General features: G+C 39.5%; 2 protein-coding genes across 4 annotated transcripts; one reads left to right on the plus strand and one right to left on the minus strand.

Annotated features, from left to right (window-relative positions):
• Positions 1–2,012: 2,012 nt before the first annotated feature.
• On the minus strand, positions 2,013–14,436 carry LOC135205100 (serine/arginine-rich splicing factor 7-like). Its single transcript, XM_064235442.1, has 5 exons — positions 14,288–14,436; positions 4,743–4,956; positions 4,359–4,535; positions 2,861–3,109; positions 2,013–2,454 (listed from the first exon to the last, which is right to left on the minus strand). The coding sequence occupies exons 2-5, from the start codon at positions 4,937–4,939 to the stop codon at positions 2,388–2,390; spliced, it is 690 nt and encodes a 229-aa protein (XP_064091512.1). The 5' UTR covers positions 4,940–4,956; positions 14,288–14,436; the 3' UTR covers positions 2,013–2,387.
• LOC135205097 (guanine nucleotide-binding protein subunit alpha-11-like) lies at positions 9,993–26,151 on the plus strand. 3 transcript variants are annotated; one of them, XM_064235427.1, is made up of 6 exons: positions 9,993–10,235; positions 21,129–21,284; positions 22,581–22,699; positions 23,653–24,175; positions 24,852–25,011; positions 25,901–26,151. In XM_064235427.1, exons 1-6 carry the CDS (start codon positions 10,209–10,211, stop codon positions 26,089–26,091), a joined length of 1,176 nt encoding a protein of 391 aa, XP_064091497.1. In that variant the 5' UTR covers positions 9,993–10,208; the 3' UTR covers positions 26,092–26,151. The 3 variants fall into 3 exon arrangements, with proteins under 3 accessions (XP_064091497.1, XP_064091508.1, XP_064091507.1); XM_064235438.1 differs by lacking the exon at positions 9,993–10,235 and adding an exon at positions 16,637–17,150; XM_064235437.1 differs by lacking the exon at positions 9,993–10,235 and adding an exon at positions 18,084–19,264.
• Positions 26,152–26,580: the final 429 nt, after the last annotated feature.

Below are 26,580 nucleotides of genomic sequence, written 5' to 3' on the forward strand. Positions count from 1 at the left end.
TTACCATGCCCAAACACCACAGATGAAAAAAGAAAACAGTATAGGTTTCAGTTTTAAGAGGTCCTACATATCATAGGCCTAAAGTGTTAATTAAATATATTATGAATTAAGATCTAATACGAATAATTTAAAGTACCACCTCTCAGTCTGCCCCTTACACTTATTCTCGAATATGTTACGAAGAGCAGAATTGAACCGAATATGGAATTTAGGCCAAAGGCCAAGCACTGGGACCAATGAGGTCATTCAGCAGTGAAATTTAAAGTTGAATAGAAAGGTCTGAAAGGTGTAACAAGAGGAAAACCTCGTAGTTGCACTATGAATCATGTTAGGAGGTGGAAAGAATATGAAGAGAGATACGGGAATGGAAGGAAATGGGTTGCACCTTCGGGCCGAAGGAATGCTGCAAAGAACCTTAAGTAAGGGAAAGCAAAAAAAAAAAAAAAAAAAAAAACACACACACACACACACGGAGAGTAGTTCTGCTAGTATTCAAGAGAATGTTATTTGATTTCTTTTTATTCTGAAACTTTTTTGAAAATCTATTAGGGCGTTTTAATTTGTAAGTGAGCGTTTAATTCTACTTTACATACCTGCATCAGCATTTTCATGTTTCCTGCAGTCAAGTGTTTAAGGCAAAATCTACCTTCCTTTATCAACAGACAACTTTTTCAGTCATTCTAAATGGTGCAATAATGAAGATAGTTTTTATGGTGTTTTTTACGTTGCATGGAACCAGTGTTTATTCAGCAACGGGACGAACGGCTTTACATGACTTCCAACCACGTCGATAGTGAAGTTCTATCACCATAAATACACATCTCTCACCCCTGAATGGAATGGCCGAGAATTGAACTCGCGGCCACCGAGGTGGCAAGCCAAGACCATACCAATCACGCCACCGAGGCGCAGAAGAGGTGTTTGACTGGTAAAGTTTGGATGTTATCAAAGGCGTCTCTGCTCTTGCATTTTAAAAAAGTTTAAAAATCATGTCTTAAGTCGTGTACAAATTAGACAGACCAGCTATAATTTCCCCTTTGGTTTAATTCTTCAGAATAATTATCTGTAAAAATGAGTCACACTTACAGTACACAGTACAGTATACATCTTTCATACACACAGTGATTTACTTGACCAAACTTGAATGAAATCACTGTAAAGATGGCCTCACACTAAGCCTTTTTTTTCTCCAGCAGCGAGCCGTTGCTGGCGAAAATGGAAAACAGTGAGGTTTCAGCTCGAGATTTTTGCTTCCCGACTGGACGGGAAGCGGCGCGCACAAACCGCGAGCGACCGCATAGTGTAACCAAACAAGATAGCTGCTGCTGATAGGACGTACTCTCAGACCTTTGGCTTCTCTTCTCCTGACCCACTAAAGTTTTTTGTTACTCTTGCATTCACGTAAGATTCCGAGAAAACACATCATGCTGCACATCTTGCAACAGTCCGAGAATTTCTGGGCGCCATATCAGCTGATCAGTTTTGTTTACTTTTTCCTACTGCTCCTCAAAACCACGAGGTCCTAGTGTGACGGTAAAACACTTTTGCTCGCGAGCGTCAGCTGGATGCTGGCCAAAACCGCGAGCAAGAAATTACTAGTGATACTAGCTTAACCATGCAAACGTTGCAATGTTTGATCTTCCTTCGTGTACGAAAGTACACAGACATACTACGAGCCTTCCCATATGCATTCTTGCATACGTCCATCTAGTAGTACGTTTAACCATAAATCCCTTCATCTATGTCAGTTGTGACAACGTAAGACACCCTGATAGTACAAGCTGGACCCACTGTATCCCAACCATTAGCAGTTGGTACATTTCTACCTTTGTCCAAGTTGGAAGGAATTCCCTTCATCACTCTACAACCCCAAGATGAAATACACCTAAAGATGACCCATGGAAAAAATAAACCCGGTGTCTTTGATGGGAAAAAATAAAAACTAAAAATAAGAAATTTCCAAACACAATTTCAACCAACTTGGCAGGCACCCGGAGATTAATCATAAAACATTATGCGATATTTATATTTTATTTTAGTCCATACACATTCAAAACTGCTGGAATGTGACCAATACAAAACACATCAAAGAAACAAATTTTTAACACATAGTACAACCACTCAAAATTTACAGTAAGAGGACTGTCTAAAACTAACACAATTAACCACTAAATAATTTGCTGTTTTACCAAAGGGCACTTCTAGTTTGATGTTTTGTTGTGAAGTACTAAATAACCTGCTGTTTTACCAATGGGCACTTCTAGTTTGATGTTTTGTATTGTGAAGTACTGTCACGACAATATTTTGATCTACATCACAAAAATATAAGGTTTAACCTAAGACATGCAAGGTACAAAAGAGGGCGCCTAAACATATTGCATAAAATATCATTCATCATTCATCTCTTCCTTGGGGCTGCCATTCTGTGCTGGTGATCGAGATCTGCTACGGTCTCTGAAATATGGAAAAAAAAGAAGTTAAAAATGCAACATAAGAAACCCCTATGGTTATCATATCATCCATGGCATAAATTAGTACATACAAATCTTTCAAACCTACAGAAAAATAACACAAATTCAAAACTTTCAATCCTACATACAATCTGATTACAAGCAAAAAAACTGCTCTGTTAAATCCTTGATAAGTTAAGCCTCTAAACCAAAGCAACATACATGCCACTACAATCAACTATGTATTTCAGAAATTTACCTTCAACCCCAAATGGGAAAATAGAAATTAAAACAGAATGAAAACTTACAGAAAATATTTCATGTGCATTTTGATTTAAAAGATTGAGAAGAAAAGCTATGACAGTACCACTGGCCTAACAATTTGCAAATCAATCCTTACAAGTACTTACCCTTTATCATCATGTGATCGTGAACGGTCACGTTCTCTAGACTGTGACCGAGATCTGGAACCACCTCTAGAACGACTGCGATCTCTGGACCGTGAGCGTGACCTGGATCTGTCTCTAGAACGGCTTCTGTCTCTTGATCTTGAACGATCCCTAGTTCTACTCCTGGACCTGTCACGAGAGCGAGATCTTGAACGGGTGTAAGATCTCCTCCTCCTGGGAGAGCGACTTCTACTTCGGGACCTCGAGTACCTATGCAAAGAGAACTGTTAGTACAGGAAAGATGTTAACTATAAGATTAGTGCAAATCCAATGCCCCTGAGTACGGAGGATGCTAGTCTGTGTTTAATTTCCAATCCCTTCACGACCCTACATGTAAGGGGGGGTCTGCCATGCACACAAAATAGGGCCTGGATTTTTGGGAGGAGGAGGAGGGCCGCTTCAGATGAACCTGGTGTGTATAGGCATGACAAGCACGTTTTCAGTACATCCCACTCGTTATGGTCTGCCCTATGTACCTGCTTTTCATATTCACTTAAATATACAGTAGTACTTTACTCCAATGCAAAACTCTTCAGCAATACTAAATTTTATTATTTTGTGTTTTAAGTAAGCATACTGACATCAGGAGACCATAAATCAGATTTGCACAGACATTTCAATGGATATTGTCATTCATCAATTACTTACATGAACTGCCTCTGGCTGAAATGATATAAATAAAAGTAAAGGGGACTAGGAAACTCAGTGAGTAATCTACCTAAATTAAAATAACGATCAATTAAATTTTACATCATTAAGCTTACTGTGCCTCTGTCTAGAGTCATGTATCTCAGAAGGTTGTCTGAAGGTCTGACGTTCGACCACGTAGGTAGTAGGGTCATGTAACTGCGGTGTTTAACCTGCGCTGAACGCTCATGTAACTGCGATGTTCAAGTAGAGCACGATAGAGTTCTACGCTGAATGACTGGCAGGCAGTAAGCTTTACAAATGAGGCCATGAAGTTCAAGGAGTGTGGCCAGAAGGAATTCAAGATGGAGTGCGATGATCTCAATTGACAGAGCGACGATCTTACTACTCGTTTGGGAATGGGGATCTCAGCCGTTTTGCCTACAAAATATGAGTGTATTTAATAGCAATTCCTTCTTTTTCATAATTACAACCCCCTTATCTATTTTCTCTTTCTTTTTACTGTAGACCACACAAGGCCAAAAGACAGGGCTAAGGCAGATTAAGCATCACAAGAAAGGAACTCCTTTGAATGGAAAAATAAAACAAAAACAAAACAAAATAAGAAAGCATATCCCATTTAAGACCTACGTGAAACCTAAGTATGGGCTTACACTAACCCAACCATTCAACCACCCACCAACCCACCCAACTACAGTACCCAAAATAAGATTGCTTACTGACCAAGCTCAGGACTTTAGGATTCGTGCAATAACGACCAGATGCAGAATCGCGGTTTCTTTTATAAAAAAAAGGAGAAAAGTTACACTACCTGGAATGTCGTCGGCTGTACCTATAGCAATCCCTGGCATAGTGCCCTCTTTCACCACATTCATAACATCTGTCCTCTGGATGAAAAGGGCGACCTCTGCGAGGCGGAGGACCTCTAAAACGGCCTCTGCTTTTACCTGTGGAGAGTTCTACACGCACCCTGCGACCACATATTGTTCTGAAAAATAACAGAAAACATGTAAAACTTCTTCATTAACCAAATAAACAGCAACAAAGTACTTAAGAGTGTTATTCAGTCATACAACTACCATATAAATCATATTAAAAAAAAACCATCTCCTTGATTCTAAACGATTAATAAGGGAAATTATGAAGAAATCTTGGGAATTCTTGGAGAGAGAGAGAGAGAGAAAAAAATACTTACCTGCCATCTAGTCCTCTAACAGCATCCTCTGCATCTCTCACATCTTCAAATTCCACAAAGGCAAAACCAGGTGGATTTCTGGCAACCCACACATTTCTAAGAGGACCATAAAATGAAAAGGTTTCCTCCAACTCCTGTTTGGACGCACCAGAGCCCAAGTCTCCAACATAGACTTTGCAGTCTAATGCTGAAGGCATGTTGGCACAAACACACACTGAAAGAGATAAGGAAATGTTAAATCATACAGCTTTAACATTACATGTTTATGCAGAGGAAGGAGCATATACTTGACTAGTGCTCAATTCATAACCTCTGGTATACTGTTCCTTACCAAATCACTCAAGAACAAAAACTACTCTCCATTATTATTTATAAAAATTAGCATTCCAAGTGCTAAAACAATTTAGCTTTAAGAGCATCTTGACAGATTAAACAATCTCAACTTTGGGTGTTGAAAAGGTATACTGTACAATCTTTTTTCCAAGACCTCCTTAGTAAATTTGCCACATAATGCAAGTTTCTTTTTTAATGCTGAATGGTTTTATAAACAAATCAGGAGTACTGTTTCTTAAAGAAATGCGTTACAAAAGGTTTATAAAAGGTTGAGTTGTAAACACTATCTTCCTCCAATAAAGAATCTGTGTACTATACTGACAAAATAGCTTTAACTCAATATCTCTTCCAAGTGCACGTTGGTAGTTTTTTTTTTTCGTTTGATAACTAACAATTTCTTCTCTGACCTTAATGCTTCTTAACCTTTATATCATTTGCCTCTAATTTCATGTTGCCAATGGAGCAAATTATAGTTCACACTTTCAAAGCCACAAATTAAGTGAGCTACACTAACTGGTGTACTCAGGCCTCTGATTATCTTGGAGAGAAAAAAAAAATCTCTGTCCTGAACGGTTTCATCTTATACGATTTAAAAATCTACCCATTCTTAAACTGAATGGAGTCTTGGGTTTCAACCTTTAATTGGGATTACTTATTTGCACAGATATTAGCTTCCAAACTCAAGTACCATTAAAATTAGCAACATCAGATAATGCAAAATAAATTTTTGCCAAGCCTCTCCAAAACACAACACAAGCAGTGAAACTATTTGCTACGGTACCCTTCAAAGTACTGTACTTGTGTCAAATTCATGGAGGAAAAAACTACAGATCAAAAGCTGACTGCACGGAAACCCTACCTATACATAAATTCATCAACAAAAAAAATAATTTGATACCAACTGTTCCCTCTACAAGGTTTGCCTAAAAGCCACTTAACTGCTGCGAAGGAAAACAACTGTGAAGCCTTGTGTGTGCCAGAACATAGATCTTTCATGGTAATTTTACTTTTTTGTTCCAGCCTGGTTTCTTCATTCCTTGGCCTGATGATATACCTATATACTCTGTTTTTCCATCTGTCCATCCGCCTGTGGTGTTTTCGCATGGTAATACTGCGTTCGGGGCTTTAAATAGTTACGCTACGTGTAAGTTTTAGGTAAATAAAAGGATATCTGGGTGTACATTTTCAACTGAAGTTTTGTAATAATTTACTGTATGCGAATTACACCGTTAATATTCGAAATAGGATATTATTTAAAGCCTGGGACGCAGTGTTACCATGCGCAAACACCACAGCCGGATGGACAGATGGAAAAAACAGAGTGTATAGTAAGTTTTACATATGCTATGGAAACCTAGTTTTGCGACTTACCAGGTTTAAGAACTTGGTGCCCTGGGTTAGGTTAGATTACGATGTTCCTAACAATTTTTCTTTTGTGTGTGTGTGTGTGATTCTGGTTTTGATTTTCCTTTAAAACTCCATAATTTCTTGTGCAATTTGGGTGATGCATATCACGATTTTCCTTTAAAACTCCATAATTTCTTGTGCAATTTGGGAGATGCATATCATGCGTAAAATGAAGACTACTACTGTGTCCCACTAGTTAGGGAACTAATGTCAACACGCAAAATGGGAGCCGTATTTACTACCACCCACCCTAGTGATAAACTTAAAAACAATAAAAGACTAAATATCAGACAAGCAAGAGGGACAGGGTAAATGACCGAGTGGTGACACATGGTAAAATACAGAATGGCCACCTGGCAGCCGCCTCTACAGCAGCGTGACCACCTTCCTGAAAACAGGAAATTATTGCAATTTGTGACTTGGGAGAAAACACTTATTTCAAGAAGGAAAGTAAAGGTCTTGAGGTGTTGCTTCGATGGACGCTGGCTCTTGACTACCGTCTATCCTGGGTTACACGACGTTAAAGTACTTTTTCGGGAAGGTGGTCACGCTACGGTAGGTAGAGGCCGGCCATTCAGTATTTTACCCAGGCAGCTACCATCCATTTGGTATTTTAGCCTGGCAGCCACCATCCATTCGGTATTTTACCCTGGCAGCCACCAATCCAGAATGTGGTCACATTCCCGAAAAAGTACTTTAATTCGCTGCCATGACTATCAGTCAAGAGTTGTGGACCATCCCCGCAGTACAATGAGACCTATGGCAATTGACATTTTCCTATGCTATTTTACTTACTGTACAAGATTTGAAAGTACCCGTGAATAGTTAGAACCCGCGAATGTTCGGAACTTCTATAAAACGCTAAAAACAGCCTATTTTGTTAGTTAAAACTCAAGAAAAACACACTAAAAATGTTCATACTTGGTTTTTTCAATAGTTTTATCACAAAAATGCATTTTATGATGAAATTGATTAAAAAACAGGAATTTGTGGATATTTCTCATAGAAAAATACTGCGAATGTGCGAATTTTCTGTGAATGCTGGGAAACGTTCCCGAGAGAAATCCGCAAATGTGTGAATCCGGGGAACTCTAATACGGGGGGTCCACTGTAATATTTATTCGGACTGTAACTAAGCAGTAATTTTTCTTTGAAGACTAGAAGACAGTATCAACGGGCTGACGTATCAAGTTCAAAGGTAAATTAAACTTTAGTTCCAGAGGAATGAAAAAAATGTTCCCTTCAACTCTTGTAAAGCAAGTAAAATAACATGGAAAATGTCAACTGCCATAGTCTAGAGCACCGTGGAATAGTTCTATAGATCGATCTACCAAGTGCTTGGTGAAATGCAACCACAGCCGCCATGTTTGAATTCTGCAACCACCACGGAGCCATATGTTCACTACGGGGAAGGCGGGGTACGGGGGGGGCCACAGGAGGAACGAGTTTGCTAAGTGACTATGGGTTGTTGGGTAGTGGATATGGCAAATAACCATAACTAACCAACAAAATCTAACACTCCTAACTGAAAATTACTAAACCACGATTGTTCTAACAAGGGAATATAATTTGGGAACTTACAGAGGTGGATAATGGAAAGAGAAGGGAGAAAAAGGTGTAAATTGAAATGTGTGTAAAAGGATATAGTAATGGAATATATATATAAGTAGATGTTCCAATAAGGTCAAATTTTAACAAAGAAATTATGGGTATGAAATGTATTCTTAATGATGAAACGCAAACAGTCAGACGTGAATGCTGCAAAGGGAAGGGAGTGAGTTGTGCATAATCATGTATGAAATATCCCAAGCAACTTGCAATTTCACGTAACCGACAGGAAGGTAGGTATCGAATCGTCCTAACACCCACTTCTAGTCCAATCACATAGGCATTTTCAGGTGTATTACACCCAGTGCCGTAATTTATAAGGGTATCGTGTCTTTGTGTTGCCAATTGGTACATGTTCACCCTCCAAACTGGGTATAAGACTTACACAAAATGTGGAAATTGATGAAATTAGCCTATGTATTAAAAGTATATACATAAATATCAAAGCAATTTTATCATTATTGCATTACTATGACAACTAGAATTCATGGAAACTGTTTATAATAATGCATCTGCGTATGCGTGAAGCTCCACTAATGTGGCAACGATGATTTTGCCATTCTTAGCATGCAAACATTTAAGGTTACATTTATTTCTGGCATACAGTTATTAATAAAATCAAAATACTAATATAGACTTTAATCAATGAAAAGTGCTAAATCATCTAATCGTCATCTGCTCCGCGATCATTTTCGGCAGCCAGATGTATGACAAGGTTAGAAACATTGGTTTGTATCTACTTTAGAAATATCTAATTTTTCGGAGTAATTTGGTTTCAAAAAAGGGATAATAGACATGAATTAAATAAACATTTTGAAATAAAGTAAAGTTAAACTAAATAATGAGTAAAGTAAACAATTAAGGGAATAAAGTTTCGCACATCATAAATAGTGTCGTCTGCTGCTGCTCGTAACTGTGTTTGCTGAGTAAGCACTTAGGAAACAGGAACAGCAACGTGGTTCAAGTGCAATTTGGAGTGAATTAAGACCAAAATGTGTATAATTACAATCAAATAAGCACTGTGGAGTTTCAGCTGTGATGGCAATAAGGATAAAACCACCGATTACAAGGTGAAAATGAATTCAGTTCAAACCATGACCCCGGGAATAACAAGTTTCATACTTTCAGTAATATAGGCAACAAAATGTAGTTTTATTGTGCGGATTACAACTGCAATCTTGAGTAAGATCAATAAACGTTACATATATACGCTAACATTGTTCAAATGAGTGCTAGGATGGCTGGGAAAGATGGCGGACAGTCTGTGATTAGACCGGCCAGCCAAACCACCGCCGCCATATTGGACTTCAAACCTGCCTTAAAAACATATTTTACGAAGAGCGTCACATGCTTATTTTAGTTCGTATGGGGCTTTCATATATCACATTGGTAATTCTTCAGAAGCAATCCGCACTGGATATTAAAATAAATAATCACCTACATGGAAAGAGCATGTGAAAAGCAATATAAAAAGTATAGTCATTATATGTGAGATTGAACGGGGTGGAATTAAATGAGCTTGATAAGTTTTTACCTCGAATTTTTCCTAAGTCGGGAGAGGTGTTTCCTCTACGGTAATGTTTACTTTTAATGAGCCCTCTAACTTACTTTCTTACGGAAACAAAAGCAGTTCCAGTTACTCATTATTGGCTGAGAGGTGTGACATCGTTATGACGTCATGGGTTTCATAACCAATTACGAACGACTTTAGTCGAAAACTAAGTTTCACTAGCATTTCAGCGGAGTAATAAAGTTAGCTGTCCAGTGTCCACTGGTATCCTTGTTTGACTGAATACTCGAAAAATGAAGCAAAAACCGGCATTTTGTCTTCCTGTAGCTATGGCATAGGTAGTGGCTGGCCCTTCTGGCATTAATTTTGACAGAGACCTTCGATTTCCTACCGATTGTTTGCAGTGCAATGTGGGTTACGGTGAATTTTATCATTATTTGTCTAGTGGTGGTGGTAAAGAAGTTGTGATTGAATATGCTCAGAGACATAATTTAATTCTTCAGCCAAAAAAACTGCAAGTGTTGTGGAGCTATTTGTCGGATCGACTACAACAGGAACGCCTTTGGGTGTGATCGCTCTGTAGTGACGAAAGGACGTCGGCGTAAGCGATGCGACACCCAAATCTATCTGCCACGGTAAGTAGCCTTATGCTGGGGTCACACATTCACGTATCACGACGGCGTATGCCCACGTATGTGGATCTTGGGCATCATCGCGGTGAAATGACCTTGAACAGCTGGTAAACAGGACACGGGCTACCGGACGTAAAGCCAGCGACGTAAATTGCGCCGCAAATGTACGCGCAAAGAAAGCAAGGTCGGACGTCTACCTGGAACTTACGCCGATCAACTTCACGTCAAGACCACGCCCACCGTTGTGGGGCTGTGCTGTTGCCAGGGGTATGAGCACATTACTACAGTTTTTAATTTTTTTTTTTTTTTATTCTGTTTGAATGCGCGAAAGACATCTACAACACAGCTGAATATTACAGTTGAAAATTATATGCACACAAAATCGAGATTTATTGTCATTGAGAGAGAGAGAGGAGAGAGAGAAGAGAGAGAGAGAGAGAGAGAGAGAGAGAGAGAGCGAGAGAGAGAGAGAGAGAGAGAGAGAAGAGTATTTACCAAGATATATACTTTCTAATTGTACAACAAAAACATTTCAGTAGACGCAATTAGAATAATGGTTGTAAATGAGCACATCACTGATTATATATTAACCCCATTTCTGAATTATATTATAGCAATAACCAAGTAACCAGTCGACAAGGAATACAATACGTAGTTTTAGGAATTATGATTTATGAACGCTTTGGGAGCTCTTATATAAGATTAGCACTAGAATTGTCTTGCTTCGATTTTACCATTCAGACATACACTTAGACTATAAAAACTGTTGACTATGGGCGATTTATATTTAAGCGATATAGAATAACATCTAATAACTTATCAAACCTTCTTAAAAATAAATAGGAATTCTACCTATTCAGGATAATATTTTTTTCAGATATATATAGAATTCCTCTTAGATATTTACATTATTTGTTGCACCATTATGTAAGACTGCTATTCAGAAGAAATAAATATCTTCGACACTTCCATAATCTGAGAATACCGTGTTACCGGGAAAGTGTTCGTGTGTGTGTGTGTGTGTGTGTGTGTGTGTGAAAGTTATTCTAGCAGATTATACTATACGTTTGCTGTCTACAAGTGAAGTCTTTTGTTATTTTTGGCCTAAGCAGTAAAGGTTATTTCAAAAAGGACTACTAGACATCCTAACAATTGTCTTCGTCAGAAATTTCCCCAGTATTTTTATATTCGTTATCCATTTCCCACTCGCCTTTTATTGAAACCTTGTCTCCATATTCTGAATCATGATCAGCCACCTGAGACACAGAGAAACACCCCCTGGGTGCATGGGTCCATATAAGTACTCGTCCAACCCGGGATTATTCATGGCCTAAAGGAAACCTTACCAATAACACCAGGCCCCAACTCCTCTACTGTTCCTGCGTTGCTAATCATAAATTAATTTCTTACTGGAGCAGGTGTGACAGACGACGTATAGGCGGTAGATGCCGGAATCCTGTTGACGAAAATGACCCGGTTGTTGATTTCTGGTTGAGATTTGTGTACCGGAACGCTGGAATACTACCTCGGGAATAGAGCCTGGGATTACCCTGTACCCCTCTGACAGATTCCAATTCATTGTTTGATTGATGATAGCGGTCAAAAGTCAGGAGAAAGTGGAAATCGTATTAGGAGCCAGCGCTAAAGGATTATTCCAAAATCCGCCATTGTCAATGAAAGAAATAACTGAGACCGTCAGGTCTTGGGATAATCCTGTGGCCATATTTTCAAGTTGATTTTCCAACAGATGACCCGAGGGCGCCGACCTGACCTTTTATACCACGCTACAGCGTTGCCATGTCGTACAGGGTTGTAAATGTGTGAATCGGTTTCGCCGTAGGCTGCAGCGCAATTAGGAGGCCCACGTGCTTCGCGGCGGAAAGAAAACAACGACGGCGAACAATGCAGGTGACCCTAGCGCGTACCCCGCAGCAGTCACCGTGGGTCCCACGTGCAATGCCTGGAGCTACGTCAGGAGACATTTGGCGTGACCACCCACGACTTGTTTTGAACATTTCAAAACTGGAGTGGGCTACGGCGCCCTAGTGGGCGGAGCTTAGCACCCGGACGACACGTCGCCGTACGTTTACGATTTTACGTGTGTTTTACGTTACATTTACGGTTTACTGACGTGAGCTGTTGCCAACTACCAATTTCCGCTCATGCGTGGCCGTGCGTGCGTTGATACGTGAATGTGTGACCTTAGCATTACTGTAAACCCTGTGGGTAGCGCGCGCTGCGCAACATTACCTCTTGCCGTACATGCCGTGCTTGCCAAGAATCTTTAAATTTGCGGATAAGGCGCGAAGCGCCGTTCCGCTACGGCCTTACTGACAGCACACACAAATCGATGGTCGCCGATATTTAATCGCTCCTTACTTTGTTTGTTGTTGTTTTGGTATCGCGGCCATATTGGCTTTGGTGTTCTTCCGCTGATTTCGGTCGGCGGTCGAGTGGGCCCGCGAATCAGTAGGTGCTCCTAATTATTATTATTGCTGCAAAGCACTCCTTTCTGGTTGTTTTGCGTAAGAAAATAAGTTAGAGGGCTCATTAAAAGTAAACATTACCGTAGAGGAAACACCTCTCCCGACTTAGGAAAATTCGAGGTAAAAACTTATCAAGCTCATTTAATTCCACCCCGTTCAATCTCTCATATAATGACTATGCTTTTTATATTGCTTTTCACATGCTCTTTCCATGTAGGTGATTATTTATTTTAATATCCAGTGCAGACTGCTTCTGAAGAAATACCATCACATTATGTTGACGAAACTTCAATCTTTTTAATGGTATGCTTAGAGTTGTAATTGTATTCGTTTCACCAATTAAATATAGGGTAAAAAACCGCATGGTACAGGGGTGGACCATGTACGATCAATGTGTACAACCCCCAAAAAAGTACATTATAACGCGTCCTGACATCGGAGATGGGCATCAGACGCGACTTCTTGTTGGTGAGAAACGGAGCTTAAGACCTCTACTCCGGTGTCAGGACGCGTAATAATGTACTTTTCTTGGGGTTGTACACATTGATCGTACATGGTCCACCCCTGTACCATGCAGTTTTTTTACCCTAGAGTGCATAAGACCCGTCCTGCGTGATGGTGGATCGTCCGTGATTGTTTACCCTAATACACGACTCAAATGAAAGTTCTAATTCTGAAAAAATAATTACTTAAATTTGAGTCAGAATCGGGTTACTTTTTCAATAACTAATATTTTCAAATTAATAATCATAAATATGTAAAATATTGATGTTTTACTATTTATTTAAATAATTATCTAGTGCACGCTTCGTCGTCATCTTCTACCAAAACAGTAGGTACTAGTTTCCCCAAAAAACTCGTGGCCAGTGACTGTGTTCCGATTAAGTGCCCCAGCATCTATAGGTACAAGTGGTGTGCGGATTTATCACGGGAAATCTTAAGTTTGTTGACACAAGCGACTCCACAAACATCGAGATGGCGTCAGTCGTCTAAAATATTTGAGCGTAAGTAAAAATTTCGAAAGCTTTTTGGTGAGATTTGCACTGCGTTGGACACCCTTTTCACTACCCTCTGTTTAATGCTTTAAATTTGGCCTTAATTTCTAACTTTAGAGAAATACTTACTTCGAAAGGAGAGTAGAGGTCTTTAGCTCCGTCTCTCACCAACAGCAAGTCGCGACTGATGCCCATCTCTGGTGTCAGGACGCGTTATAAGTACTTTTTCGGAGGGTGGCCAGCCATGACCGTCGGTGTGTTGGGCCAGTCCATGCGGTTGTTTACCCTAAAACCCTGACCGCTGCCTTGGCATATACCCAAATTTTATCTTTAAAAAGTTGATAAATATATATAACAAAACTCTCTCCAGCAAAAGGTTACACTGGCTTCACCGAATAATACAGCGTAAACGTTCGACAAGACTTACTACTACCTAATTTCCCAACATGGCGACGAAAATTCTTCACCGGGTTCAAAAATCATCGGGAAAGGCGGAACTTTCTGCTCTGGCAGCCTTGTACACTATCTCTATGTCGCCCGGATGATTAAGTTACTACTATTCTACCAGTCTTACCTGCACAGGAGCACTTTACAGTAACGTTTCACTCGATATTCATTAAACAACACGAGTCGAGACTCGGTCACTCGGTGGCATTCACCCACAGCGATGTTGTGACTCGAGCAACATTGACAAATTTGACATAACCTTTATAGTAAAACTTCGTCGATGGTTCTTTTTCATCGTTATATTTTATTGCTGACGGGTGAGATATAATTACAAATACAATTAAAATATCATATAACAATAACATATCACAATGGTTACTTAAATCCTGCTTTATTTTGCCAATAAATAAGCGTTTGACGAGACAGTAATTACGCAATAAGCGGACAGCGTTATGACGCTGCCTGATGTAATTTGTCAAAAAAAAAGAAAATAAATAAATAATAAATAATAACACACCCAGAGAAAATTATTCGTAATGGTCTGTCTATTAAAACGAAGTGGCAATGAGTGCAACGATAAATAAAGACCAATTACAATTGCATCATAATCATTTCTTGTGACGTGTGGGTGAATACATTGCTGAACATAGGAATGACATTTTTTCCAAACCTCGTCTCCGGGTTCCATTTCTCTTTGCAAAATAGATTTCGTTTATTATTGCCATATTTATCATTTGCATCTAAACATAAGACTCGCAACGCAAATGCAAATAATGCGTTCTACAATGAACAGTTTACAATGAGGCGAGGATTCGCCACTTCGTATTGTCTGTTACGTAACAACTCTTGCCATGATCGTAAACAAATGTAATTTATCGATTACAGTGTAGCGAAAGGATCACGGTATAAACTGAAGGTTTTTTTGTATTTATTTTTGTTGACTCGTATTATTCCATACTGGTACTGTATATACAGAAATGAGAGCATGAAAGAAATGGATGCATAAAAGAAACATAATTCACGAATGAGGGTGGTGTAAAATTGATGTCGCAACGCACAACATTGCTTTTATTGATCTCAAAAACAGAGAGAGAGAGAGAGAGAGAGAGAGAGAGAGAGAGAGTAATAATAACTGATATGATTTGCAATCCAAGGAAATGTGAACAATGAATATAATGACGCGTTGATGATGATAACAAAAAGATTATCACGATGAAGGTATTAGCGTGTCCATACTCACGGAGATAACACGTATACACATTTTTATTTTATCTCTGCTCTGCTTTTATATATTACAAGTATATATTTATATATTACAAGACGTGCAGCCACATCTTGCATATGGTTTTGTATCGTACCAAATCATAGTCAAGGTACTCTCATTCCTCATTAATTATTATTATTATTATTATTATTATTATTATTATTATTATTATTATTATTATTATTATTAAAATAAGGGGCCAGTGGCGAGATAGGCCACCCCGAGCTGGAAGACGGCAAGGCTTAACGCAATTGGTTCAAATTACCAGTAGACTTCTTTGGATATGTTTTATCTTACCAGATGGGCGTTGCAGTTTTATAGGCATATATCAGACGCTTTCCGTGTGCCTGTTTTTTTTTTTTTTTTTTTTTTTTTTACATATATATCGTGAAGACCAGACTGTTATTGATTTTACCGAATATTTTAAGCTGGTTATGAAATTAAATCAATATATGGGCAACACGGCGACCCTATTTTCTTTTCCCTTGAGCTGTCAGCTTTCATCTTATTTGTCGGTGAGCACATGTATATGAAACATTAAAAAAGGGGGTTTTAATACAATACAGTTTTCGTTGGAGAAGACAGGACTACAATTTTCAAAATTTCGAGCTTTTACTAAAGAAAAAAAAAAGGAAAAGAATTTGAGAGCAGTGGAAATTCCAGAGCTAGGCAATAGATAGATCAAGCAAAGTCGCCTTAATCCTAAGCACTCTAACGGTGCTCCGAAGTTTAACTTCATGTGTTTTACTTCGTATCAGAGTTGATTTAATTTGATTTATGACATTTAGGCTGTGCTGAGTCGCACACTGGGCGCCTCTTTCAGAAAGTGCTAGGGGCCGAAGGGACGCTGCAAAAGTACTTATAGAAAGCCTACAGTGCACCACGCGAGTTGCACTGGCGGCACTAACACTCCCTTCGGGGATATTATGGTTGACAGCAACTGTAAATCACTTGCCGGCGCAAAGACAATTGTTGCCGGATATGCATATATCGCATATCAAACTTTGGCTTTCTGCGACACTAAAAGTTATCTGTGGAACGTCTGTCTGCCTATTTATGTAGGCCTATCTCAGGGACACAGACTCCTACCCGACGGTCAATTCTCAACTGTCCTTAAATTTCTAACTTTCGTCGAAGCTTTCTTCCAGTTTCGGAAGTTCGGACGCTCTCTCCCATCCAACTTCCAAGTTCCCAAGTTCACGATGCCAACAGCTACCAGACATGTAGTACGAAGTCAAGAAGCGCACCTTACGTCCTACGTAAAAGCCGAGTTATTTAGGCTTATTTTAAGTTCTGACAAATGAAAGTCCAAATCATTGTCTCCAAAGTATACATCCTGCAGACGATACACATAAACTTGCGGTATCCGGCCCTCGGTGATTACATGGGGTGCTTATAAACTGTAGGATTGACCAACTCTCAGACTCAGTTACCAGTTGAGCGAAGAGACTCCGTCTCAAGCGCTTTGGTGGCTAACACAAGACGTAAATATTTTCCTTTGTGTTGACTGTTGGTTTTCTTTGAAGTAATTCGTAGTTAACTTCAATGATCGACATTGCAGATACTACGATAATCACGGAATGCATCAGAATCGAAACTTAGATCTTACGATGATTAAGAAAACGAAGTTCATCTAGCGCATGTCTCCCATATTCGTTATCCTCGAATAGATAATTAGAAGGCAATACTACTTCACTCCTTGCTGCTGATTACTGTCATGGAACAGGTATGTTCTGCTGGAGATCTTTCTATATTTTTCCTAGAGCTTCCTTATTTTGTTGTAATTAATGTGTTTATTATCACATTGCTTCATGTCTTATTACAAATCATTCACCCTTTGATAGAGAAAACTTAGTGCATGTGACTGGAGGTGGTGCGTCAGCGTGTAGGATTTGACAGATGTTAAAACCATCCTGTAATGCGTTCAAAAGTAGATCCAGGAACTTAAGTGTTAGCTGACGTAGCAACATATCTGAAACATAAAGACTTATGCCATGTTCGTAAGTCGTAACTTCGTGACTGTGTTGTCAACATAACCACATGACATGAAAGCATACACACCCTGTCCTGTATATGTGTAGTCACAAGATAACGAGTCAAAGTAGGCATGCATGTACACGTAATGAAGAGAGATAGAGAATGAATTCAAGTATATTGGTTCTGATATGCATAAAAATGGTCTCGGCAGAGCATTTATGCAAGGACGGTTACATATAGGCTTTCCCAAGAGCGAGATCCCGTGCTGACAAAGGTCAACTCATTCTTCAAAACAAGAACAACCGTTGTTTGGTTTAAATCAACAAAAAGATACAACAACAACAACAACAACAACAGTGACAATTTGACTTATATGATGGGAATGAATGATTTGTACAAAATCCGACCAAGGAAACCGCCATACCATGCAGTGGTTTTCTAAACAAAATTACTTCCTTCCCAGAGTATTTTCCCGTTTTTTCTTATTCACCGTTGGGTATTGAATTCCATGGTGCAATAGGAATGTGGTACTGTTTGCAGATGCAACAGCAAGAGGTCACCGTCCCCATTATTGCCCGCTGTTGATTAGAAAACAAGGTTCCTGTCTGTCCACAATTAACTACTAAATATCTGTATCAATACAGCCTACGCCACATCTTCAATATCTAAGAGCACAATCATCGTGCGAAATTGTATACATTAAAAAGTGCTTCATTATTTATTGAGATTTTTAGTCCTTGCTTTGCCTGGGTATGTACGAACATCGAGACGGCATCGCGGCAGTTGCCAGTAAGTCAGATACTTGCAATCTTAAGACAACTTTGGCCCTACATCCCCAAACCACAAGTCTTAGAATGGCTTGAGAGGAGATTTTGCCTTACTAGGCTGAAGAGCTAAGTGTGGCATGAGGCAGCAGGAAGACTTTTCACTAACACACAGCTACCACTGTGCTTTTAACCGTATTTATCTTAAGTACCACTGTGCTTTTAACCGCATTTATCTTATGTAGTCATCAGACACTGTGTAATTATTATAATAGTCACATTCCTAGCCTCCAACCAGTCACTATTTCTTAATTTCACCTGTGTGTGTGACCGTGAGCAGCATTCATATTGTCGGAGTTCCTAAGGGAGATTATGCCAGCCAGGGAGGTGGGGTTGGCATTCCTCCCAGGTCTACATGAAGCCGCTGCCTCTTATACCCTTCAGTACCTTCTCAGTTCTCACGCTTTATGGGCTCTTGCCGATATAAGCTTAATCTAAACCAACCAGTAACTATGAACATGGACATACGGTATATAAATGCATTCCTCGCTGGTCAGGTAGGCCTAGAATTACCCTGTCAGAGACATGGCAAGAATACAGTTTTGGAAAGTTAAGTAAAAGGTCTTACCATAAGAATACCTGAAATCTAGCTTTGCAAGGGAAATCTAGTATTTCTGTTATGATTGAATGTATGTTTGAACATGCCGACGTGAAGACTTAATCCAAATCCTAAACGGTTTGGTTCCTAAATACATCAGGACTAGTCTAAAGATCTTACTAAACGAAAAACAGTCTAGCTGCACAGGGTACAAACGATCCCTTGCATAGCACAGGTCCATGCTAATATGCGAGCGGAATGAAAAGGCGGAAGGTTCAATGAAAGATTCACTTGAACGTGAAGAAAAAATAAATTCATCAATGAAAGGAAAATGTCCTTGAGTCTATCTCCAACCGAGAAAACTCAAGCCCAAGACTGTGGAAAGATCAGGGTGACGAAGGTCACCGTTGAGTGAGAGGCAGCTGGACCGGTGCACTGAGAACCCAGCTTACCTGAACAAGACGCCCCAGATAAAAGATGTGTATGTTAGCAGGAGTGTGGGTGGGTATACACGCCTGTATGTAGCAATAATAACAATAATAAAAACCAATGCTAACAGTTGTATTTTATTTTTTTATGAATGTTCTCTCTATGTCATAGGTACGAGCATCCAATTTACACTGTTGGATTAACGTAGATGTAGCTTCTCTGATGTCGTAGAATGTGATATAGTACTAATGGTGACTTCGTCTCAAGACTTGCTGAGATCCAGGACATTGACAGCTACCCCCCGCAACGCCGCCCCCCGTGGCATAAAAAAAGAGAGAAAAATGACATCTTTGATAAGAACTTTGCCAATCCTGATAGCGTTTGTGATGCCAGACTTCCTATGGTGATATAGCCTGGTGACCGAAACCACACGCAGCTTGCAAACTTCGCTTGGCTCATTTCCTGTCTTAGGCCGAGTGGTATATAATACTACTCGAACGTTTCACAGAATTTGAACGTGACGGGCAGTTTTTAGGAAATCACGCTCGACGATATGTTGAGATCATATTTAACATTTTTGAAAAGGCTGAGAAAATCACCTTTGACGATAAATTATAAAAAATATATCTTTTTTTTCTCTCTCTACAAGTTTGTCCCTATTTGGGGTCGCTGTAATGGTCCTTCAACACACCCTTCCATCTCCCTCAGTCCAGTGTATCCTCATCACTCAATCCCAACTCCCTCGTATCTTATTCCATCTTCCTCATATCTCTCTTCATTCAGTCAATCCGTCGCAATTTTGGTCTGCCTAACCTTCTTCCACCTGGTAGTCCCATCTCAATCATCTTTCTTATCGGGTGGTCTTCCTCTCGTCTCTTTACATGTCCATACCATATCTATACACAAAAGAGGGTTATTCAATGAAGGAAAGGATACTGATTAAACGCTTTAGCTCATCAGATTTCTATTTTTTAATGATTTAAGACGTTTTTGTTGATTAAGCTACCTGAAATGTATGTATATATTAAGAAGATATCTTATAGACATACAAGACACAACTAATTCCTTTCATTAGCACTCTCTCTCTCTCTCTCTCTCAAAAGTCTTTCGCATTTACTTTAAGTCAGTTACCGCTTTCTCTGAACATTATCTTTAGCTGCGGTTTTCTGAGCCTCCAATTATAACTTACAGCTGCAGTATATATAAATGCTTTCTGCAGTGCCCGAATGTAGCCCGGGACCAAGTAGAACAGAAAAAATAAGCTGTAAAGTAGGAGAGAGAGAGAGAGAGAGAGAGAGAGAGAGAGAGAGAGAGAGAGAGAGAGAGAGAGAGAGAGTTTGGTCTTTAATCCCAAACGATTTGATAGTCATAGGCCTACATGTCCATGGAAAACGGAAGTAGGTCTAAGGAAATCTGTTGCAGTCATCGGCATGACACACACACACACACACACACACACACACACACACACACACACACACACAGAGAGAGAGAGAGAGAGGATAATTCATATAACAACGACAAAGAAAGAGAGAAAATATGCTTCTAAAATGACAGAATCATTACAGAAAATGAAATAACATTCTGCTCTCGATACCATAGAGGGCTGCAAATTGGTACGCTGATCATCCACCCTCCATTCATCAGACATACCAAATTGCAGCCATCTAGCCTCAGTGGTTCTTATTTTATTTAAGGCTGAAGTTAGCCGTGATCGTGGTTCTGGCAACGCTATAGGGCAGACCATCATCGGGCCGTGGCTGAAACGCCTCCAGATTTCCCAAGTCCACCTGCATGGGCCAAGATTGCCACCCGTCCAGTAATTGGTCTGATGTTCTTAAAGGAGTTTTATTAAGAATTTGATTGGTGCTGTCGTGGCTATAACTTGAAGCAGCCACTTTATGCTTCCCTTTCTTCTTCTTCTTCCTCTTCGCAGGACAGAGAGGAGGAGAACAGCCACCGAAATTTGTCGTCCTGCCTGAGGTCCGTCATCGGGAGAATTTGGCAGCTGATCGTGACTATTCTTCAGCAGTTCGTGTGCTGTCCTAACTATGGCGAGGAGTACGTGCCGCGCAGGGAGGAACCCAGGGCCGTGAGTTTCTTTTCGATCTTCTTGCCGTGCTTTTTTATTTTCTGTCCGCCCTCAGATCTTGAAAACTGTTGAGGCTAGAGGGCTGCAAATTGGTTTGTTGGTCATCCACCCACCGATTATCAAGCATGCCAAATTGCAGCCCTCTAGCTTGATTAGGTTTGATTTCATTTAATGTTAAAGTTAGCCGTGATCTTGCGTCTGGCAACGATACAGGTCCTAGGCCACCACCGGGCCGTGGTTAGATTCATGGGCCGCAGCTCATACAGCACTATACCGAAACCATCGCTATCTTCTTTTTTGCTTATATAATATAATATATTTATATTATATATATATATTATATATATATATATATATATATCTATATATATTATATATAATATATATATAATATATATATATATATATATATATATCTTTCAGTTATGTCCCCACAAAAATATTCCATTCAGTGGTGTGTTTTTTTTCTGCTGATGTTGTGATAATCTTACAGGCATATTCCTTTTTTTTTTCTTGTATTGTCACCCATGGACATCCCAATCAGTAATTATGTTAGCTACCATAGCACCAATGGATACATATTTTTCTCAGTATCGTCAGCCTCTTTATCCAGATTTTCTCTCCTGTCTCTTAACTCTAATATCTAGACTTGAGTATTTTGCGCAATATCTACTTTAATTCTTCCTAACCCCCTTGAAATTCATCTAAACGTACATTCTTTGTCACCAGTCATTATTGATTGTCTGCCCCTCCTCAGATACGGTTTCCAGAACTGCAAATCCATTTCAGCATTTAATAGCATAAGCTTTTTGATTTTTATAATAAAGAACTCTTGCTGTATTTAATCAAGCTTGGTTATTTTTTTTCAGAAATGCTTTCTAGAACTGCAAATTAATTTCAGCATTTAGTTGCAAAAACCTCTCGATGTTTTGCTTAAAGAAACTTTGCAGTATTAAACCCAGTTTCCTCGTTCTTTCCCCCGTGCCAGTTTCTTACTCTGTCAAAATAGCCCTATTCTGCCTGAACTGCTTCTCATACGTTTAACTGGACAGGATTATTACCATTTTTCTCATCTTTACGTTAGTTGCTCTTTATCCTGCTATTTGATTCCAAGTTATCTTTTTTATAAATCTTCGTTTTCAAAGGCTACCAGCTTCCTACAAGAGTCCATGCGCCAACATCGGCCTAACATGCATAATATTTGAATGTCAATTCTTTGGATATTGGATGCCATATTTGTACTGATTACTCGGTTTCCTGACGCGAGTTTCCGTTCTTCTTCTTCTTCTCTCCAAGTTTGCGAAGCCGGAGGCGAGGTTGCTGGTCGTCGGAGCGTCCGACACGGGCAAGTCTACCTTCATGAGACAAATGAGGCTGGAGTTTGGCGACCAGTATCCCGTACAGGAAAGGAGAAGGTAGGGTACTGACGAGTTACTGAATAGCTCCAAATATGAATAACTGATGATACAGAAGAAGCTATTAAAACAAATTAAGTGCCGAACTCTTCTCTATTAATTTCGATAGTTTTATGGTAAAAAAAAAAGATTTGAATAGTTACAAAAAGATATGCAAAAAATATTTACTCAGTTCTATTTTTATGTTTCATGGTGTCGGTCACTGTGCTTAACGTATGATAACTTTTCAAACGCATACGAAGGTATGAACATGTTGGGTGCTACTTTGCCTGGTTATCTACGCGTCGAGGTGCCATGAAAAAAATAGCCCCTATAGAATCAAAATATTATATACATCCATTTCTATATTGCGTTGTTGACAAATTATGTTAATAAATGATATCTTTGATCCCAGAGGCTAGGATTAAACACGGCGTCCCATTGAGCTTACGCCATGTTTAGTACTATAGCACCTCGGAGGTGACGTGTAGATAATTCAAAGTAGCATCACAAACACATCTACCCTTGAGTAATATTATAAAATGCCATGTGTCATATATCAGTTGATTGTTGTTGTTATTTTTTTCCCCATCAAGAAATCAATGTGTTTACTTTACCACTTAAGAGAAGGTTTATACGTTGTCACCTTTGTGTGTGAACGCACCCAGCAGGCTATCTCAAGAACGGACGAACCGATCTTGATGAACGTGGGTGAAGTGTGTGTGTGTGTGAGTGTGTGTGTCTGTTTCTGTGTGTTTTACATGATTCACTGTTCCAGGGAACATTTTTCCAGATCTTGGTTTGGATCCGAACTGATGTGCCGAGTCATAGTACTATATATGGAAGAATTTTTTATAATAATTATGAACGTACATTCATTGGTAACAGTTCAAAAGTTTAGTTCATTGTTAAATGACTTTAGCAAGGGTATGTTCTTACTAAAATCTCTCTCTCTCTCTCTCTCTCTCTAACAGACACCAACCCCACATTCGCCGTAATGTGATGGACAGTATCCACAAGCTGGTAAGTGCAGCTGCCCAATACGAATACTCCTACTCCACTCCAGAGGTCGAAAGCATCGCCATGAAGTTCGCCGAATGGCCGCCCCTGGAGGATCTTCTCGAAGCCCCCGACCTCGACCCCTCTTGGTCGGATTCCATAGAAAGCCTATGGAAGGACCCCGCCATACAGGCGGCCTACCAGAGACGCAACGAATTCCATCTGATGACGAATGCCGACTACTTCATCGCCCACGCCCCGAGGATCTTGCAAGAGGACTACGTCCCCACCATCGACGACATCCTGCGCATGCGCATCGTGACGCGGGGCGCCGTCACGAAGACCTACGAGCTCACCAACATCAGGATGACCTTGCATGACATGGGAGGTCAGCGGCCCGAGAGAATAGCCTGGGTCAACCAGCTGGATTATCCGTCGGCCATTCTGTTCGTGGCGTCCTTGTCCGAGTACGACCAGACTGTGGAGGAAGCCGAAGAGGTAATGGATAATGGAAATGAGTTAGGCGCAGTGCTGTCCATTTTTCGTAATTTTCGTATAATATTTGTCTTGCTACGTGTTTACTTGCCTTGTGGTTGATATATTTACGTAGTTGCTATCTTAACACCACCGCCTTTCTTTATACACATGCCTATACTCTGTTTTTTTTCATCTGTCCATCCGCCTGTGGTGTTTGCGCATGGTAACACTGCTTCCTGGGCTTTAAATAATATCCTATTTCGAATATTAACGGTGTAATTTGCATACAGTAAATTATTAAAAAACTTTTCAGTTGCAAATGTACACCCAGATATCCTTTTATTTACCTAAAACTTACACAGCGTAATTATTTAAAGCCCGGGACGCAGTGTTACCAAGCCAAAACACCACAGGCGGATGGACAGATGGAAAAAATTGAGTATAGTTCATTTGTTAATGTGATGATGTTAGAACTTATTTTTTTATACCTTTGTGTCATTACACTTTTATTATTATTTAAGTATTTTCTATAGTGCTATATCTATTTGAGTCACTCGTTCAGATGTCCTTCAATCATTGGGCTTATTAGTCTCATTTTAAGAAAACAGAACTATTACCTCGTATATAAAGATAGCTCCAGACGTCCCATTGAAAACATAATTCCTTACTATTTATTTATTTATTTTTTCGTTTCTAGTCTAAGAACCGCGTTCAGGAGAGCCTGGACATCTACGAGCAGCTGCTGGGGTACTCGCCTTTCGACACGACGCCCGTCATCCTCCTCCTCAACAAGAGTGACGTCTTCAGCGTCAAGATCAAGGAGCAGCCCCTCAAGAAGTACTTCCCGGAGTATGAGGGTCAGTATACTCTATTTTTTTCCGTCTGTCCACCCACCTGTGGTGTTTGCGTATGGTAACACTGCGTCCCGGGCTTTAGAGAAGTTCGCTATGTGTAAGTTTTAGGTAAATAAAAGGATATCTGGGTGTACATTTCCCACTGAAAAGTGTTTTAATAATGTACTGTATGCGAATTACACCTTTAATATTCGAAATAGGATATTGTTATTATTGTTGAATGTAAGCTGAATGTAACTATCTACGCTCGGGACGCAGTGTTACCATACGCAAACACCACAGACAGGTGGACGGATGGAAAAAAACCGAGTATAGTAGTAGAGGTGGTCAATATGCAGGGCGACTTGGTCTAAATTACTGTTGTTGATGACCAAACATTTTTAAAAGTGTAACTTATACGTAATACTTTGTTAAAAATTAACAAACGCCGTTAAATAATTTAGTAATTGTAAGCAATCACATTAGGAGCGTTGTTTACGTAATTGCTGCAATTTATTTTTTCTTGGGTAATTGTTAAAATTGTCCTTTGTCTTGCCCTCGTAGTAATATGACAAGAATTACCGTTGTAACAGTGAAAAAAAAATCAGATATATGATGTACTTATAGTACACATATACCGTACAGACTAATGGTAATATGCGCAGTGGCTATCATGTAGTACTATGTCATTGTGAAGGCAATTCATCGAAATTTTGCTTCTATTTAGGTAAAATTCGATTCTTTATTTCGACGTGTCCTTTTTGGCATCTTGCTTTCATGACAAAAATAGTAAATTGAAAATAAAACGTAAAATAAATATGGACAGACCAGTCTACGAAGTACTATACAGAGAAGCAGGTTCTCGTCAGAGAATCAATACTCATTCCACATTTTCCCGCCCTCTCAAAATCAGGTCCCGATGGAGACGAAGCCAGCGGCAGAGACTACATCACCAGCCTGTACGTGGACCTGACGAAGAAGTACAAGAAGAACCTCCTCGTCAGGTACACGGAGGCCACCAATAGGGACAACTTCAGGGCCATCTTCGCCTTCGTCAGCAACTACGTGTCTCGGACTATCATGGGATTAGGGGGGCTGTACTGAAAATGGTTGTGTATAAATCAGAATAGTACTTAAATTAATTAAATAAAATTTATACTAACATTTTCTTCTTCTTCAGTTGTTGCTATTGTCCTACTGATATCCTGTAAATTTAAAAGAGTTCAGTTCTCACATCGATATGGTTGGTACTTTAGATCGCATATATTTGAGCTAGGTCTAAGGTACTTCAGGTCTCGCTATGCCCTAAATTCCATGATCAATCAATCAGTCATATATTTGAGCTTTGTCTAAGGTACTTTACGTCTTATATACCTGAGCTAGGTATAAGAGACCTTGGATTTAATTTGTTACGAAGCTATTAGTGTCTGCAACTTTTACAAACGCCCAGTTTTTGACAATGGGACTAAAACCATTTTTGAAAATTACATTTTAGTCCCAAAATTAATGCTGTAAAAAATATTATTAATAAGAAATTTCCCGTGATGACTACGTGCACTTGCTAGTTATAAAAAAAGAAGAAAAAGAAAATGA

The sequence above is a fragment of the Macrobrachium nipponense genome, chromosome 24 (assembly GCF_015104395.2).
Source record: "Macrobrachium nipponense isolate FS-2020 chromosome 24, ASM1510439v2, whole genome shotgun sequence".
In the NCBI taxonomy this organism is placed as follows: Eukaryota; Metazoa; Arthropoda; class Malacostraca; order Decapoda; family Palaemonidae; genus Macrobrachium; species Macrobrachium nipponense.

Bases quoted from the DNA above. Each gene is read 5' to 3' on its own strand.
- LOC135205100 (XM_064235442.1), bottom strand. From the start codon at position 4,939: ATGCCTTCAGCATTAGACTGCAAAGTCTATGTTGGAGACTTGGGCTCT. The intron at 3,110-4,358 runs GTAGTGTAACTT...CTCTTTGCATAG, and splicing joins TACAGCCGACGACATTCCAG to GTACTCGAGGTCCCGAAGTA. The intron at 2,455-2,860 runs GTAAGTACTTGT...TCCATATTTCAG, and splicing joins CGATCACATGATGATAAAGG to AGACCGTAGCAGATCTCGAT.
- LOC135205097 (XM_064235427.1), top strand. From the start codon at position 10,209: ATGCGACACCCAAATCTATCTGCCACG. The intron at 24,176-24,851 runs GTAATGGATAAT...TTTCGTTTCTAG, and splicing joins CTGTGGAGGAAGCCGAAGAG to TCTAAGAACCGCGTTCAGGA. The intron at 25,012-25,900 runs GTCAGTATACTC...TCTCAAAATCAG, and splicing joins GTACTTCCCGGAGTATGAGG to GTCCCGATGGAGACGAAGCC.